At 35.7% G+C, this 16,855-nt stretch overlaps 1 protein-coding gene across 1 annotated transcript in view; it reads right to left on the reverse strand.

Annotated features, from left to right (window-relative positions):
- Positions 1–16,855, reverse strand: part of ADCY8 (adenylate cyclase 8) — a 123,297-nt gene that overhangs the window by 14,379 nt on the left and 92,063 nt on the right. The window contains exons 10-13 of the mRNA XM_084508988.1: positions 13,499–13,700; positions 9,614–9,706; positions 7,822–7,994; positions 5,143–5,224 (exon numbers count right to left, since the gene is read on the reverse strand). Coding sequence (XP_084365114.1) covers positions 5,143–5,224; positions 7,822–7,994; positions 9,614–9,706; positions 13,499–13,700 — 550 coding nt within the window. The remainder of the gene's footprint in view (positions 1–5,142; positions 5,225–7,821; positions 7,995–9,613; positions 9,707–13,498; positions 13,701–16,855) is intronic.

Genomic DNA, 16,855 nt, shown 5'->3' on the forward strand with positions numbered 1-16,855 from the left:
TCTTGCCATGTAATTTCTTCAACATTGCCGAAGATCTTTGACTCAGAAAGAATTTGATTTCATTGCCAGAAAGAATATCCTTTATTTGCCTTGTGTATTGTGGGTTTCTCAGAGAAATATTGGGACTAACAATATTTGTCATTACTGTTATGGTTAGTGACTAGAAATTTTCAGAAAGTTATTTTCCTTTTAAACACCTTTCTATTATTTAAATAAAAACATAATGGTATCAGACAGGAGATTAGTAATTAGAAGATATTTGTATGGAATAAATATGTTCTCCTTTTCATATATATATATATATATATAATGAACAGGGTTTCATGAGGAAATAACATATATGATCCCAAATACTTTTCAAAGTAACATGTTTTACTTCTTAGAGATGAGCATCTTTCAGCAAAACTAAATCCAAAAGTCCAACACAGTGTCAAGGAGGACTTTCAAGTCTGTGGCACCAAAATGAGATATTTCTGTTGTGGGGACATGCACTTGTATGTCTTTTAATTTTTTAAAAAGATAGTGAAAGATATGCTATTGGCATTCCCTTGAATACTCATTCCTTGTTGTACTGGGGATCCAGGGTCTGCACAGTAAGAATTTCAAACACGAACAGTGGCAGTGCCTGATACTGTCTAACCAAATTAGATGACTTTCAGTGCTGCACGTACGTAGAACAAAACTAATATTCCTGCACAGCACAGTTTATATATGAATACATATATATATATTTGTTGCATATTTATACATGTATATTTGTATATATAAAAATGGCAGCTGTCTGCTAGCTGGAGAACATGCAGAAACATCACATTTTTTGCCTGAGGGGCACATGGACAAGACCACAACTGCCAGAACTTTTGAGTTCATGGCACTGAAGGAGAGCTTTCAGATTTGAAGGCAGGTGATACTTTAGCTTGCACAAAGCCTGTACAAAAGCTGATTTATTAAGCTTCAACCTGATGGAAATATATCTCTCTCTGATGCAAACTGAAAGAGAAATATTTTTGAGACTTGAGATGCTTTAAACAGAGATAATAATCAAATACTCAGAAGAGGGTTGTATAGCATCAGTAAATAAAAGCATTTTCTAATTGGGAGAGACATCAAATGGATTGCCAACAGGTGCTGGGATAAGGACACGGCTCTGATATAACTCACATACCAAGGGGAAGCCTGCAGTGGGCGGGAATAACTAAGACAGGGTTCAGGCATTGGCTAGTGACTCATCTGGTCCATGTTTTTCACTGTTAGCAGTGACCAATGGCAGTTTTGAAGAATATACAAAAACATCTTGCAAGGGGGCTTGCAGTTTGGCTGTACTAGAGGAAGCTTTTCTTCCTAAAAACTAAAAATGAGTCTGACTTGATATAATCTCTCAAAGCTTGTATGCATTTTAGTAGTGATTTACATTCTCTCTAAATGCTATTGCCACCTTTAAAAACAGTCTCCTCTAATTTTCATATTTTGATCTTCCATCTTGTGATTGTTAATCTAACTGACTCCCCTACCCTCCTCCCCCCTCCTCCCAATAAATAAATAAATAATGTGTCAGAAAAATAAATATATGTTTAAGGCATTTTTTTCTGACATTTGTAGTTTCCTTTTCTTTCGCCTTGCTTTTGTGCTAAAAGAGAGAGCCCATACAAGATCATATCTGACTTTTATCTCTACCAGCTGACTGTGAAGGTAACATTGACTATAATTTTGCAAGAAGACCTTAAAGTATTTTACAGATTGGCTTGGAGCAGGAGCTGCTAGTGGATTCTAAGTTCTTTGATGCTTCAGATATCTAAAACCACTACAGTGAAAGGTTTTCAAAAAGCTGCAATGTATTTTGGGGGGGTATTTTTTTTCACATCTTTAAACCTAACTCAGAATAACAACAGTTTATATTTATATTTTAGATAATTTCATTCTGGTTATTTATAATCTTATTGTAGCAGAAAATATTTTTCTTGTATCTTCACTGGTTGAGATGACACTGATAGTTCAGAGGTAAAAGGATGTCATACATATGAGGTTTGAAAATAGTTTTAGGAAGATGTTCTGCTAAGTTCTGATACTTGCTAAAACTAACAAAATTATAGGGTAGAGTTTTGGGTTTAGAAATATGAGAACAGAACAGAAATAAAAATATATGACTGTAACTGTCTGATCTTGAAATGTTCAAGTTTTCTTGTTCTGCCATATATCCCCCATATGCACTCTTAATTTCAATACTGTGTGAAGAGAATAGAACAGGTGTATTACACAGCAAGCCTAGCATTTCCTATGTCCTGTATTTCTAAACAACCCAATCTTTCTCCAGACAATTGCCATATGCAAGAAAAGGACAAGGTATGGATCAGTGTTTGAGAGACAGAATATTTTTTCATTTAAGAATGAGAAAGGAAAGGTTTTACATAACAAAAGGGCACATTCAACCACTGAAAATTGCCTAACTTCAAATAAAAAAAGCAAATAGCCTTTACTCACTAATTTAAAATCTGTGCATAGAAAGATTAATGAAGAGATCTGTAGCATAATATCAGAATTAGATATGTATTTTCCTCTCTTTTTCTCTTTCAACTGTAACAAACTCCTCTTCCTATTTCCTCATTCTTCCTTGTTTTCCCAAGCATAAAGAAGGTTAAGGGGGTCATGTTTTTTGCAGATAGATTGCTTTGTAGGAATGTCAGTTCTTCCTCCCTTCCCACAAGGCTTTGGAGAGCAAAGCTATATCTCTTACATTTAGAGGTTGTGTACAAAGCAGTCTCTGCCTGCCCTGTCAAAGTCAAGTTGTCATTTGCACGAAAGATCTCCAGAAGCGGAAGAGCAACTGGTCAACATTTGCCTACATGAGAACCCATCTGCAACCCAAAAGAAACCAGAGATGGTCTTTGTCCTTTGCTTCATAAGGTCTAATTGGAGTAGAGGGAGGAGAAGGACTGAGCCTTCTGTGGGCAGTTTTATTCCTTCTGCATTTGTCAATTTTTTATTTTTATTTTTTATTTTTTTTTCAAAACCATAGTGGTAGGTTGCAATCAGGTTTAATAGGTTACTTTTGTGTCTTTTCACAAGAGATGCATTTCCAAGAGAGAAGACTGTATGTGATATTGTATTTTGATAAGATTTTGAAAGATGTTATATGTTATATTTAACTCATTAAAATGTTAAAGTGGTATATAAACACATTTTAAGTACAGAATGTGCAACGTCAAAATTGTCCACAATACTTCTTTAATGAACATTTTTTCAACTTTGGCTTGCAGAAATACTGTTGTAAAATGTGTACTACTCATCTTAAGAATATGTTTCTAGATGAAATTTGCTTTCTAATGAGGAATTATTCTATTTGGCTTGATGTCATAAATCAGTGAAAGAACTATATATAATTATGGGTTTAGCACAAGAGAATGTCTCTATTTCTTGGTTGAAATACACGTAAGATTTTAAGACACTGACTTTGATTAGACATACAGAACCTTTTCTTGATAAGAATCTAATTTAAAAGTATATCTGCAAATGTAGGGATTAACTTTAAATCACACTGGATAAAGAATAGCAGAGAATGAGCTGTTCAGAAATTAAATACCCATGAGCTTGATTTTACAAAAGTAATCTCTTTTGCAAAAACACCTAGAATGAGGCATATCTTGAGTGATTCTAATTCTGCAGTTTTTAAGAAGTAAAGCTGTGCTGGAGGACAGCTTTATCAGATTTAATGAATTCTCCATCAGTTCAAACAATTGAAGAGGCTTTTTTAATGTGCTCTGGATTATTATAATTCTTTTTATAATTTATAATTCTTTTAATATATATATCATAGTTTGTATTTTTACAGATACTTTTATGTTAACTTTATAAAAGTAAATAAAACAGTGCAAGAAAATGTTCTCAGGCACTGTTTTTGGATTTTGTTAAACTGATAGATTAGCCCTATGAATCATTTGGGAGAACGTACAGAGGTAAGCACACATTAGGGACCATTTCCAAGGGCAGTTTGGGTATATCCACTCTGTTTTATGGGACAAGGAAGATTAACAGACTGGAAAAAGGCTGTGTTGTGCCAATAGGCCTCCAGGCTGGAGAACAGTTTCAAATACCCTCAATCAGTTTTTCATAAAATACAAATGTGTACACTCAGATTTTGATCCTGAAGAGCATTACTTGGGATTCTGTCTTAATTCTTACTCTGTCTTAATCAGTGTTTCTTTCTAAATGCTTACTCTTGCTTTAGGAGATTGCCAACCCTTAGATTTGTATCTTTGCTTATGCTAAGAATTTCCTAGCCTTCTCTTATTGCCTCACTCCAGTTAGGATCTACAAATGCTGGTATTAATCAGCCTAATCCTCTTCAGGGGAAAATCTTTAAGCAAGTTGAACATGCAGGACCATGTCTAAGGGCAATTGTCATTGATGCTTCCTTTTGAAGTAGTAGTTCTGTTCGTCTTTATGTGAACAGAAACTGCCTGAAGTCAGCATGCTTGATATGTAGTGCCATAGAAATTGTCAATCAGAAGCACTGCAAAGAAAACACCCTGCTTTAGATGTATTTTAGTGAATGTATTGGTTGATTATTATTTTGATACAGTAGTTTCTTGATTCCTCAAGTATCATCCTCATCTAAGTCCTTGCTATGGTCTAGGTGAAGGCATTCCTGGAAGTGGTCCATGACCCAAAGTCAGTGTTGGTGCTTAGACTTCTATAACCTAAAATTTTCCTCAGTTCCTCAAGTGCAGTGTTTTTCTTCTATCAACATACTAAGTCATTTCAAGGGATTTTTATTATTTACTGATTTGTTATTCCCTTTCTTCATTTTGGTTTTATGCCTGCTCAAATACACTGAAGTAGTCAGATAACACTAGAATTGCAAAAATACCTAAGATAAACAAAATCCTATTTGTTCCTTCAACCTCTATCAACAACTACAATATAACTTGTCTATTGCTGAATATAACATTGCACATGTTCTTTAAGAATGCTAGGCAGTGTCAGATGTAGGCTTTCTTTAATCAGATTCTGCATATGGCTTATTAAATTGTTAAAGGTCATATGCTCAAGTGGATAAAAAAGCAGTTGGTATTTTGAAAGTAATTATTGTCACATCCTGCAATTGCAAGTGATATAGGGAATGGTTGAGGCAAATGTTTGCATTACCTGTTGACCATGATAAAATACAGCTAAAAGGAACATTGCCATCAGTAGTAAAGATGCCTCCTTTGTACCCAGGAAGTCTGTTCTGGAAAAATAAAATAAAATACAGTTATTGATTTGTCAGTGCTTGTTATAATCATGCAGAAATTTCATTCTGTAATTCCCTAGTACTTTTTCTTGTTCATTAAAAAGTCTTCTGCATTTGAACATTTAACTTAGAAATAATTAGTTCAAGAGGACAGGAGTGTAATTAGAGTGCTTGCTGTTTGGAAACAAATGTATTAAATAAATAAATTGTAGCCTACAGTAAGTACACAGAAGGTGATGATCTTTCTCTTTCAAATGTGATATGTAAGCTGTGTGCCAGTCATTCCACTTTCCTGGGAGCTTTATAAACAACAATGAACACAACAGCCCTTGCCATGTATAGGAGGTGGTATCTGCATAGGGAAAGGTTTAGGCTGGATCTAGTAAAGGGAAACTTCCAGAGTGTGACAGTAAAAGTCCAAGAAAAGGGACTTGAGATAAGAAATGGACCCCAAGGCAGTTGCTGAAATTTAAATATACTTATATTGATTTTACTGAGACACAAAGAGGAGAGCATAGAATTCTTTGCCTATGACAGGAAATAAAGGAAATGTTTGTAGATAGTAGGGAAACAACGAAGATGAATTAAGAAAGTGTTTTCTCCTGAATGGAATCAGAGATGCTGTGTGTGGAGCAATGGAGAAAGTGTGATGAAATATGGTGAAAAGAGCCCAGAACAGTTTAAGTAGATTTCAGATACAAAGAGGAATTACAATTATGTGAAAAGATGACAAAACTGAAAAAGCAATTATCTCTACAATGTCAGGGGGTTGTAGAGAGGCATGTTTCTCAGGGGGGAAAGACATGAATGGAGAGGTTGGGGAATTGGTAGGGCCAAGTTTATAATGAAACAAAAAGGAGAGGGAACAAAATTTGGAGCTGAATGGAAACAGTCCAACCTTAAGTAATGCACAGCCCAAACCCTGAATCCATTTATGTAATTTTGAAAGAAAGATATATGATTCTTGCCAGAGGACTCCCAAGACAACTAGACAACACAGAAAGGTGGACCTTGACAAGACTAAACCAAATAGAAACTTTCTTGGGAGTGAGGTAACTGAACTGACCTTGTCTGTCTGATGAAGAATTTAAATACTTTGAATTCAAGTGTTTTCCCATTTTGCAGTTGTATGAAATATGGCCTCCCCAGGATTCTGGAAGGACTCTGATACACTGGCTGAGGGCAGCAACCTCAAAGGTAATAGTTACAAATGCCTCTATTACTGGATATTGTAGTAATGTAGTTATAGCCCCAAATATATAAGACAGATGAGTTTTGTATTAAGTTGTAAAACCTTTTATTCAACTATTTAGTATAGCTAAGAAAACAGGGAAGCTTCTGAAAACAGGGCCTTGAACCTTGTGCTCTCTAATGTCAGAGGTGAAACTCAAGTCCTTTTCCTGAGTGTGGAGCATCTGAGCTGAGATGAGTCCAGTTCTCCTGGACTGTTGGTTGCTCTGAAGTATATTCCTGGGTGTTTTACTTTGTGGTAAAGTCCCTGTAGAGTTTTATTTCCATGTGCAATAGAAACTGTTCTGAATCTGAAGATTTTCACACAAGCATAAATTTTCTTTGCTGTGCTTAGTTAGTGGAAAAAAAAATATGATCATGACATCATCAGACAATGACCATGATACCTACTTCTAGTTAATGCTCTTGGTCAGAGTATTATTTCCTTCCTGCCATTTGTTTTATTTGCTGGGCTCTGTCATGAATATACTATGTGTTATATGATTAGATAATAAGAGCATAACTAGGATTAGAAAAAGGAATTGCATCTCAAACCATTAGTATTTTGGTACTGTAGGAAGCTAGTAAGGAAAGATATTTGTGCAAAGCCTTATTGTGTGTAAAGACATGGCTGTTGTGAGAACTACTTGCAGTGCAAATGGATGCTTTTCTATGCTTTTGCAGCTCTTCAGTTACAGGTTTTGCTGGCATGCACTTAAATAAAGCACAAGCAGCAGTACAAGCTGGTCGAGTACTACAGATTAAAGATGTATTTTTCTGAATGAGCTAAATCACTGCTACTCTAGGTTCAGAGTTATTTAACACTTGGAGAAGCTCTAGCTGCAAATCGTGGTGGATCTTCTGTCCTCCCACTGGCTCTTCAGCTCCTCTTTCTGACAGGAGAGTCTACAAAATGAGATCATCCCTGTATTCCTTATATCTTTAGCAACTGTATGCTATATTTCGAGATTTATATGGGTAAAACCCTGCCCCTAAAACATCAACTGTTTACTCTTGTTTTCTTAATTGGAGGCAAAAGTTTAAATCAGTACTTCTGGAGTATTTAGGACTAGAAACAAGTGGTGTATATGAACTATAACATATTTTTGGCAACATGGATGGACTATGGGAGACTTAAGAGATAATCCCTTCTCAATATTTACTTTTCCTCATGAAATGAGTACTTAAATAAAAAGGTCTGAGAAAAAAAATCAATCACATTAGAAATCTTGCTAGATTAGTCAATGCCTCTTGTAACCAACCCTATTCTTTACTTTATGTCATCCAACATGTATATTCTCTGGTAAGACTTGACCTTTTACCTTGTTAAAAAACAGTTCCTAAAGAAAGCTGTGAACACTTACTCTCCATTGTGGTTAAAGTTGTCATATTGCAGAAAAAGTGAAGCATAGATGGTCTCAGTCAGCAGAGAATAGATCGCAATCATGATGAGAAGTACTGCCAGTTTTAGGACAGAGTTGAGACGAAGAAAGACTGCACAAGTCACCATTGCCAGCACACCAGTGAAGACAAAATACTGAAGAGAAAACAGCAGTCAATTACTTTTAGTGCTTAGTGATTATACATTCACTTCGTTGATATTTGCATAAATGATCCAGTGACCAGAAGTATCAAAAACTATTGGTCTTGAATTTGGTGCTCTTGTAAGTCTTAGCGTACAGGTTACTATAGAAACAAAGTGCTCATATAGAATGTTTAATTAAAACTTCTCTTGTTTTGCATGACACCTCCATATTAGCAGAAATCGTCTTTTGCACCTTTGTTGCATTTTCGTAGTATTAGAATGGAAAGGGCATCCTGTATAATGAAAAGAAGAAAGTGAGAAATGCTCTATGTAGTAGCTGGCTAATGAAAAGTCAACAGTGGGAATCACTTCTATTCCTTTGGTCCTAAACTTCCACAGGAGTCACATTAATTAGGACAGGAGAATCATATTCCTGCTTTATCCTTTTCCCATGCTACCTGAAGAGAGGATAAAACCATAGGTTTGGGTGTTTATTACAATCATTTTCTAATGATTTCAGACTTCATTTTCTAATCTCATCATTGTCTCATTTTTCTCAAAGATCAGTCATCTGTTAAATGCAAACCATGAAGCTATAGAAAAACAATCATGGCCATAAGCTATTCAGATTTGAAATAGCAACATAAACACACATGGTCCACATGTAGCTTAAATTAACTCGTATCATACAGGCTTAGGAGAGACTGCAGCATTCAGTTTTCTGACTGCACTTTTTTCTTTAGTATAGTTCCTCTGGGAAAGTGTGCACCTTTGCAATTTGTGGTAATATCATGACACTGCCATATGTTGCATATGACATTCTAAGCAACATGCACATGACCAATCCATTGAATTTGCTATCAGATTGCTCATCACAGAGAGGAAATTTTTGTTTGTTTCAAATGGAAATTTAAAATAACTTTTTTTTTTTTTTTTTTAATTGTGTTTATTTATTTATTGATAAAAAATATTAGTCTCTTCCATTAGCTTCCTATGAATTAAGCAGTATGTTTTATTGAGTTGGTGCATTGGATCATTGCTGGATGTGTTTTCAATTATTTTTAAATACACAAGAGAGGTAGCAAAAGTTAAAAATTTGGGCAAATGAGATTCTGCTGCTTACAGAAAGGAAGCTGGAGGACTTAGTTTGGTAAAGCATTTAATAATGACTTGTCACTGATTTCATGCATGAACAAGGATATTACTAGCCAGAGAGGGTTTCCATTTTTCTTAATGACTTTTATTGAAAAAAAAAAAATCTTTTATTGTACTAAAATGCAAGTCTTGTCACATCTCAGTGTCTCATGTCTACTCACATTTCAGCTGTCTGCTGAATGCTGTCTGCATATATACAGGCTGAACAGCAAGGACAATAAAAATCTTTATATCCTAAGATTTTTAGGTTGAGATTCTGGTTGTAATGTTCTATTAGGCCATAAGATTGATTCATTCTGTAACCCATTTCTACTTCTTCTGCCAGTCTATTGATAGATGACAAAGTTCAGCTTCACAGTCCTATTAAGGCACCTGACTCCACCACCACTATTTTAGTGGTCATAGATTTTAGTTAGTAGTCGCCATATAACTGCTGTAGAGCTGTGCCTCAGATTCAAAAGTATCCTCAGAAATACCTCAGGATAGGAACAGATGTCTGCAAAAGATGCAGATGAACTGTTGAACGTCTGGTTCTTCAGGGGCACTGGTTTGTCAAAATCACACCATAGCTGTGAATAAAGGAAAGAAGGAAAAAAATAAATAAATCAGGCCTACATTGTGTGCTAGTGACTACGTGCTTGTGTGGCTGTCTGGCTGGGTTCAAGGGTGGAACTGGTTGACCTGCTCCTCTCCATACTAGCTTCCTAACTGCCATCAAGGGCTAAATGGACAGCATGAAGACAGAAAAGTGGGAATTAAAAGGAAAGGGGAAAACTATTCACACTACAGGCATTTAGCATCTGGGTAGCCTTCCTATTCAATCCTATTCCTAAAGGTGAAAGATGAGCTCCTCCAGGAGTTTCAGAAGACTGACATTGGACTCTTAAGAACTATCAAGTGATAATGTCTATATTTTACTATGAATTATAGACAACATAATTATATTGTGAGCATAAAATCAAACTGTATGTGTACACTTGCTTGAAGACAGGTTTTTCCTGCCATGTTGTTATGGATGGAGTTATCCTTGTAGGAGTGGGAAAAAAGCCCATGACATCATCCATGTGTCAAAGAATAACATGGTCCCAGAATTGTAAGTGAGACATCTAGAATGTAAGGGAATGAAAAATGGTTCGTGATACAATGTTTTTGAGAATACTATCTAGGAGAATTTCAGAAAATACAACATTTTACTGTTATGACCTGCATTATTTTAATAGTATTTCAGACTGGCTGTATTAAATATAAATACGACATCAGTGTTGAATCGTAATATATCATGGTCTTAGAACATAGGAAAAAAATATCATGAATGTTTTCATGTTTTGACAGTCAAAGCAGATGGAGTTTCCCATCACATATATTAATCCAATCTGGATGTTTATACTAGGTCATTTCATCAACCTGGTATGTACAAACTAGTTCCCTTGTCCCTCTTTCTAACAGTTAGATAGTTTGTTTAATGAAGCCCAATTGATTAACATTAAATTGTAATTAATTTTGAGCTTGGAACTCTCTTGTTTATTCTTTCAGCAACTCAGCCATCTCTGAAGTGCAGCAACATTTTCTAGGTTTTCTGTACAGTCTTGCATGACAATGGATAAAGATAACTTCTGCAAACTCATGAGGTGTATAGCACCTCTCTACAAGGCAGAGTGCCATCTCTGGGTGCCTCTAAATAATATTCAGGATAATAATCTTTTTTTTTTTTTTTTTTTTTTTCCTAATGTTTTAATGATAAGAATGTAGTTGATATAGAGAATCATATATGCCCATCTGATGAAAACAAAAAATTTTGTTAGAATGTATCTGAGCCTTACTTCCCTCCAGCTGGCTGAATTTGAACTCAGTGTATGCGCATAGCTGCAAGGCTGACCTTGCATTACCTACTCTTAAGTCCACATTGGTCCCTACAGTGTTGCAGTCCACCATATGGAAACAAGTGGTTGCTTCATAGAAATCACCTGTTTAGTGGTCTGCAGGAAGTAGATAAAGTATTATTAAGGCAGGTTTCATTTTCATATAAATTAATTATATATTGTATAAATGCTATGGTTTCTTGTAGAGGTCAGGTCCCAGCGCCTCAAATCACTACAATTCTGAATATAAGACAATAAATGTAACTATTTCTTGCCTTATAGAAGCCCACTGGCATAAGAGTAAAACCAATTACGTTTCTTAAGACTATTTTCGGATTAGCCATCACACATGATTACAGTGGTCACAATCTTCAAAAATAATCCACAACAAACCATGAAGAAAATCTTGTTATCATAATATCGATAGAAATTTGGGTTTGGTTGCCTTGTTCCAAGAGCAGGATTCATTATACCAAAATCTTTCCTGACAGATATTTGTCAAACACGGTTTAAAAACCTCTACATTATACAACACACCTTAGTGATCTATACTATAATGTAGCACTGTCCTTATCTTTAGGAAGTTTTCAGCCCTATTGAACTTCCTGTCATCGACCGTATTTGTATTTTCTCAGTGGTGACATTCTTCTTTCTCCAAATGACTCTCCTATCAGTGACAGTGTGGTATCACAAATAAACCAAGACACATGTTCAGTTCTAGCATATTGGTAACCTGTACTGTTATAGTTGCTATTATTTCTATTGTCATTAAATGCTTTCTTGGTCTAATCTTAAGGTAATAAATATCTATGAAGAACAGAATTCAGATGAAAAAGCACAGCTGCATCCATACCCAAAAGGTTCCTTAGAAGAAGGAGGTGTGATAAAAATGTTATTTTTTAATCTATCAGTGAGATGTTTACTGTCTTCTTGACTCAGGTTTCAATACCTGCCAGGTTGTCTGATACTATTATCTGCCTAATTCATGCAAAGCTGTCTCTTATTTCTAATGACATTTGGATAATCAGGGCTTTATTGTATTTGCACCTGTGTTACTCCTTTACATGGTAAAAATGGCATGTCAGCCAGGCTGACAGTATTCAGTTAGCAATAATTTTATCCAAGCACAGTTGTGAAACAAAATTTGGTATATGCCTTTTCTCACAGATATGCTGATAAAATTTGGTCTAGATTTGTTATACCTGGGACTTAGTGGAGACATGTACTTTAGGAGACCAGTCAGACCATATTCCTAGTGTGGATAGTTGTCCTGGTTTCAGTTAGGACAGAGTTAATATTCTTACTAGTAGCTGGTAGAATGCTATGTTTTGGCTTAGGATGAGAAGAGTGCTGATAATGACCCGATGTTTTAATTGCTGCAGAGCAATGCTTACACCAAGCCAAGGATGTCTCAGCTTCTTGCTCTGTCCTGACAACGGGCAGGCTGGGGGTGCAGCAAGAGCTGGGAGGGGACAGACCCAGGACAGCTGACCCAAACTAGCCAAGGGGGTATTCCATACCATCTGCTAAACAATATATAGGGGTGGCTAGCTGGGGGAGGGGGACTGGACTGCTCGGGGTTAGGCTGGGCATCGGTCAGCGGGTGGTGAGCAATTGCATTGTGCATCACTTGTTTGTACACATTATTAGTAGTAGTACTATTATCATCATTGTTGTTATTATTATTATTGTTATTATTATTAATTTTATTATTATTTTCCTGTCTTAATAAACTGTCTTTATCTCAACTCATGGGCTTTACTTTCCCATTTCTCTCCCCTATCCCAGAGAGGGAGGGGGGAGGGTGAGCGAACAGCTGTGTGGTGTTTAGCTGCTGGCCGGGTTAAACCATGACAATAGTGGAGAGAGGAAAATATTGTTATTGGGACCAGTATGATTAAAAGACATCTTTGGGGATACCTGTTTTTCTGCACTGACTATAAAGGAAGCTGAGAGTGACCATGACCATAGCTGGATACTTCAGTTAAAGTGAATCTGGACTGAAAGGAGTTGTTAAAACCCCTTTAGGCTTTTAAACTTTTCTCCTATGCTGAGGTTACTGGCCCAACTTCACCTGCTCTATCCTTTCCCTATAGGTATTTTCTGGTTTTGTTCACTCTTCTCATTTTTTAGTAATCTAATTAATAGAACTGTGAGATGAGGAATTTAATACCTATAAGCACTATGGACTAACGGTCTTTAAGAAAGTATATCAGAATGTCAGAAAATTGTGAATCATTCTCAAACCGTGGATATATTGAACAGAAAATGGCAGAAGGGTTTTAAAAATAGATGATCCTTATGAAGGAGAAATAATTACATATTTCAGAAAAACATAGTTTAAACAACAGTCTGAATTTCCTGAAGCTGTGGTACTTTGCCTTTTATATTTAAATTATATCTGGCTTATAAACACATTAGTTAGCAAGTCCTTTAGCAAGCTTAATAATTCATAAATCATATTTTCCTGTATAATAGACCTTGGTTCCCTATGAAGCTTACAATATTTATGATGGCTCCAAGAAAATTAATCAGAATAGATGCAAATATAATGACATTCCTGGCCAAGTAGGTCTCATTAATCCAGCAGCAAGTTTTCCGGAGCATTAAGGGTAAACATTTGTAATCCTCTGCTGTGGTGATTAGCACAAGAGCGGAGTGCAGCATAATCAGAATAGAAAATTGAATGACCATTGGTATCACCCTGGGAAGAAAAATAAGAAAACCCAACATTAAACCACATCACAATACCACTGCTAATAAAAATAAATGTGCAAACAGTTGGCTTCAGGAAAAATCAGTTTTCATAAATCTGAGACAATTACTCCAGGAAAAAAGGAAAAAAAAAAAAAAAAAAAAAAGAGAGAGAGAGAGAGAGAGAGACAGAGACATGTTCCATAGATCTGTTACTGTTTCACTTGTTTTCTTGTTGAGAAACTGCTGTTGAAGAAATAAGCCAGGGAAATTGCTGCCATTGCCTCTGTCTGTCTATCTAGGGTCCACCTGTGTATGAAATGCTTCCCTACCCCAGTAGGCTAGTTTTCTGTGGGCAGTTTGGAAGAGTGATATTTTGTATACTGCACAACACAGGTGTCTTAAAATTATACTATATTTTCGGTCTCAAACTATAAACTCAGAAATGACCATTAAAACAATGTAGCCTGATTTCTGGCATGTCAGAATATGGTAATTACAGAAATGCAAGATTTTCCTAATTTTAATTAATAGTGGGTCAACTGTGGTTAAGAATGTCATCGATTTCAAAACAAACGAACAAACTGATCTACTGTTTTTATGAAAGACATTCAAAAGATAAATCAGATGAAAATATGCTCTGAGGTCCAAACATTTTAAAATAAAACATGTCCTTTGGCATACTCTAAAAACTTCATTTGTGTGAATGTGATCCTTATCCAAGTATTGTTAAATGTGTACATTGAATAGACAATTAAATTCCTTTGAGTAAACCATTAAAACCAGAATTTCTTCTCATCAATCTTTCATTATATTTTTCTAAATTTGTTCCTTTTTTCTTGCTTAAATCTGGGACATGAAGTCAATCAAGTAACTGACATGCCTGAGAAATGTGGTAAATTGTTTTAATTCACTGAGAACAAAGCACTCAGCATTTCATAAATCAAGTTTATTGTCCCTGTTTCTGCCAGTTATTGTCCTTTCAGATCTCTTTTCCCAAAGATTTTTATTTCAATTAAACCTATGCAAATTAAAAGTAACTCCACTGCTCCACTCTGGAATGTTCAACAGAACATTCCGGAGAGACTTCTGCAATTCCAGGTGTCTAAGTGTAGGTGAGATGTACATAGGTGAGATGTACTCTGTTTCTTAAACCCTCTGTAACAGTAAGTTTTATCTTCAGATTCAGGTTTGACTACACATCCACTATTCCTCATCTTGTTGAGTAAGGTATAACACTACCCCTATGCTTGGGCCTTATTGCAAGACAAATTTAAGGGTGCAGTGAAAATATCACTACAGCTTTTCTATCCTAGTTTGTCAGTATGTTTAGATCAGCCATATCCACTCCCTGAATCCAAGTAGGCTATATTTCAACTTACCTGGAATTGTCCTCAATTTCAGGCTATTCAGATTTGGATTTAGCAGAGCAAATTCTGAACTGGATCTAAGCTATGGCTTATATGTGTAGGAGTCCAGAAAAAAATAATAGCTCAATAGATAATAAAGAGAAAAGGTGTTATATACATAAGATTATAGTGTTTTTGTTTTGTTTGTTTGTTTGTTTGTTTTTTGTAGTACCAAATTACAAAACATTTTGAAATAATATATGAAAAATACCAAAATGGAAGCTCTGTTCCCTAATGAACTGAAATAAAATGGTTTACACATTAATGTCCCTTGAGCTTCCATGTGGTAATATTAGTTTTGAAACTCTTCTCATGATGTACTAGGAGTACACAATGTTATCTTACATTTGTTTCAGCATTTCACTCTTACAAGTCTTTGCAAAAGTTTGTATGTGATGAACACAGAACACAGTGAAGCTTCCCAGAAATGTTCCATTCCTTCGGCAAGCTTATTCAGAATTTTGAAGGAAAGAACAATGTAGCCAGAGAAAACAAATTGTATTTGGGAAGAGAGAATAATGAAGAAAAAAAGACTGGAACAGAAACCACAGATTTCATCCTGTAGAACTGAAAGTTTCGTCACAAGAATCTCAAGATTCACTGAAAGTCCCAATGACACCAAGCAGGCTATGTGACAATGCTTTGAGAACAGCTTCTGTCTGTGAAAATACACAGAAGGCCACTGATGGTTACTGTAAGAGCAAAATATGCTCATGGATACACTCAGGATATTCTTATGAATGGAGTACAGGAAAAAGGAGATATGTGTGAAATCAACAGTCCTGGAGATAGAAGCCTTTTCTTCATGGAACTGATAGTTCATGGACACAAAATATTCTAGTTTTTCTCTCACTACTATATAGAGAGGTAAGAAATAGTACAGTTTCCATGAAAGAAGACTATACTGTGAAACAAACAAACAAACAACATTAATATGTTTAAGAGACAGCAATGTAGTCAAGGAAGAGACAATAAAGCCAGGAAAAAGCTGCACAATAGTCATGGAGAACTACAAGAGAGTCAAGAGAGCTCATTAAGAGAGCTATGTAGTTTAGAATATTCATCTCACTGCATAGCGGTCTCATATTTATTCAGCTGAAAGGCACCTTGAGGTCCACTGACTGACTTGTTCTCCAGTGGTTATATTTTGAACCTAGGGCATGGACTCTGGGTTTCAAAAGTTATGTGAAATAAACTCTTTTGGCTTCCTACACTACTACAATATTTTGCAGTAGCTAAATGACTGAGATCCTTTTTGGAACTGAGAGTTTCTATTAATGACTCAGATGTGGATAGACAGCCTATTCATGCATATGTGTCCAATACAGCAGACCTAAGCTGAGCCAGCTTTAAATGAAACCAAAATAAAGCTTTCAAAAAGATTGAGGTCAAGACTCAAGTTGTCAAAGCTGAGGACACAAAACATGAGTTCTTATTTTGGACTGTCACACTACACATTTAAGACCAAATGTTATTGTATTATGATACAATACAGGGAGCAGCTAGGGACCTAAGACTGGGATATCAATCCAAAATGCAACGCTACCTGCCTAGGCACCTGAGAAACCATGGCTTTGTATTTGTTTATAATAAATATGTAGGGAACAAGAATTCTTCTGTTGTAGCTATTCTGTTAGATATTGATGTGTTTGTCTTATCCAAGTCTGCTTATGATAAAAACAAAACTAAACTGTGCACGCCTAAGAAGTCCCAGAGAATCAGCCCAGTATCTGTGTAAAGATTATATTGGCAGCAT

Source organism: Aythya ferina, assembly GCF_964211825.1.
Source record: "Aythya ferina genome assembly, chromosome: 2".
In the NCBI taxonomy this organism is placed as follows: Eukaryota; Metazoa; Chordata; class Aves; order Anseriformes; family Anatidae; genus Aythya; species Aythya ferina.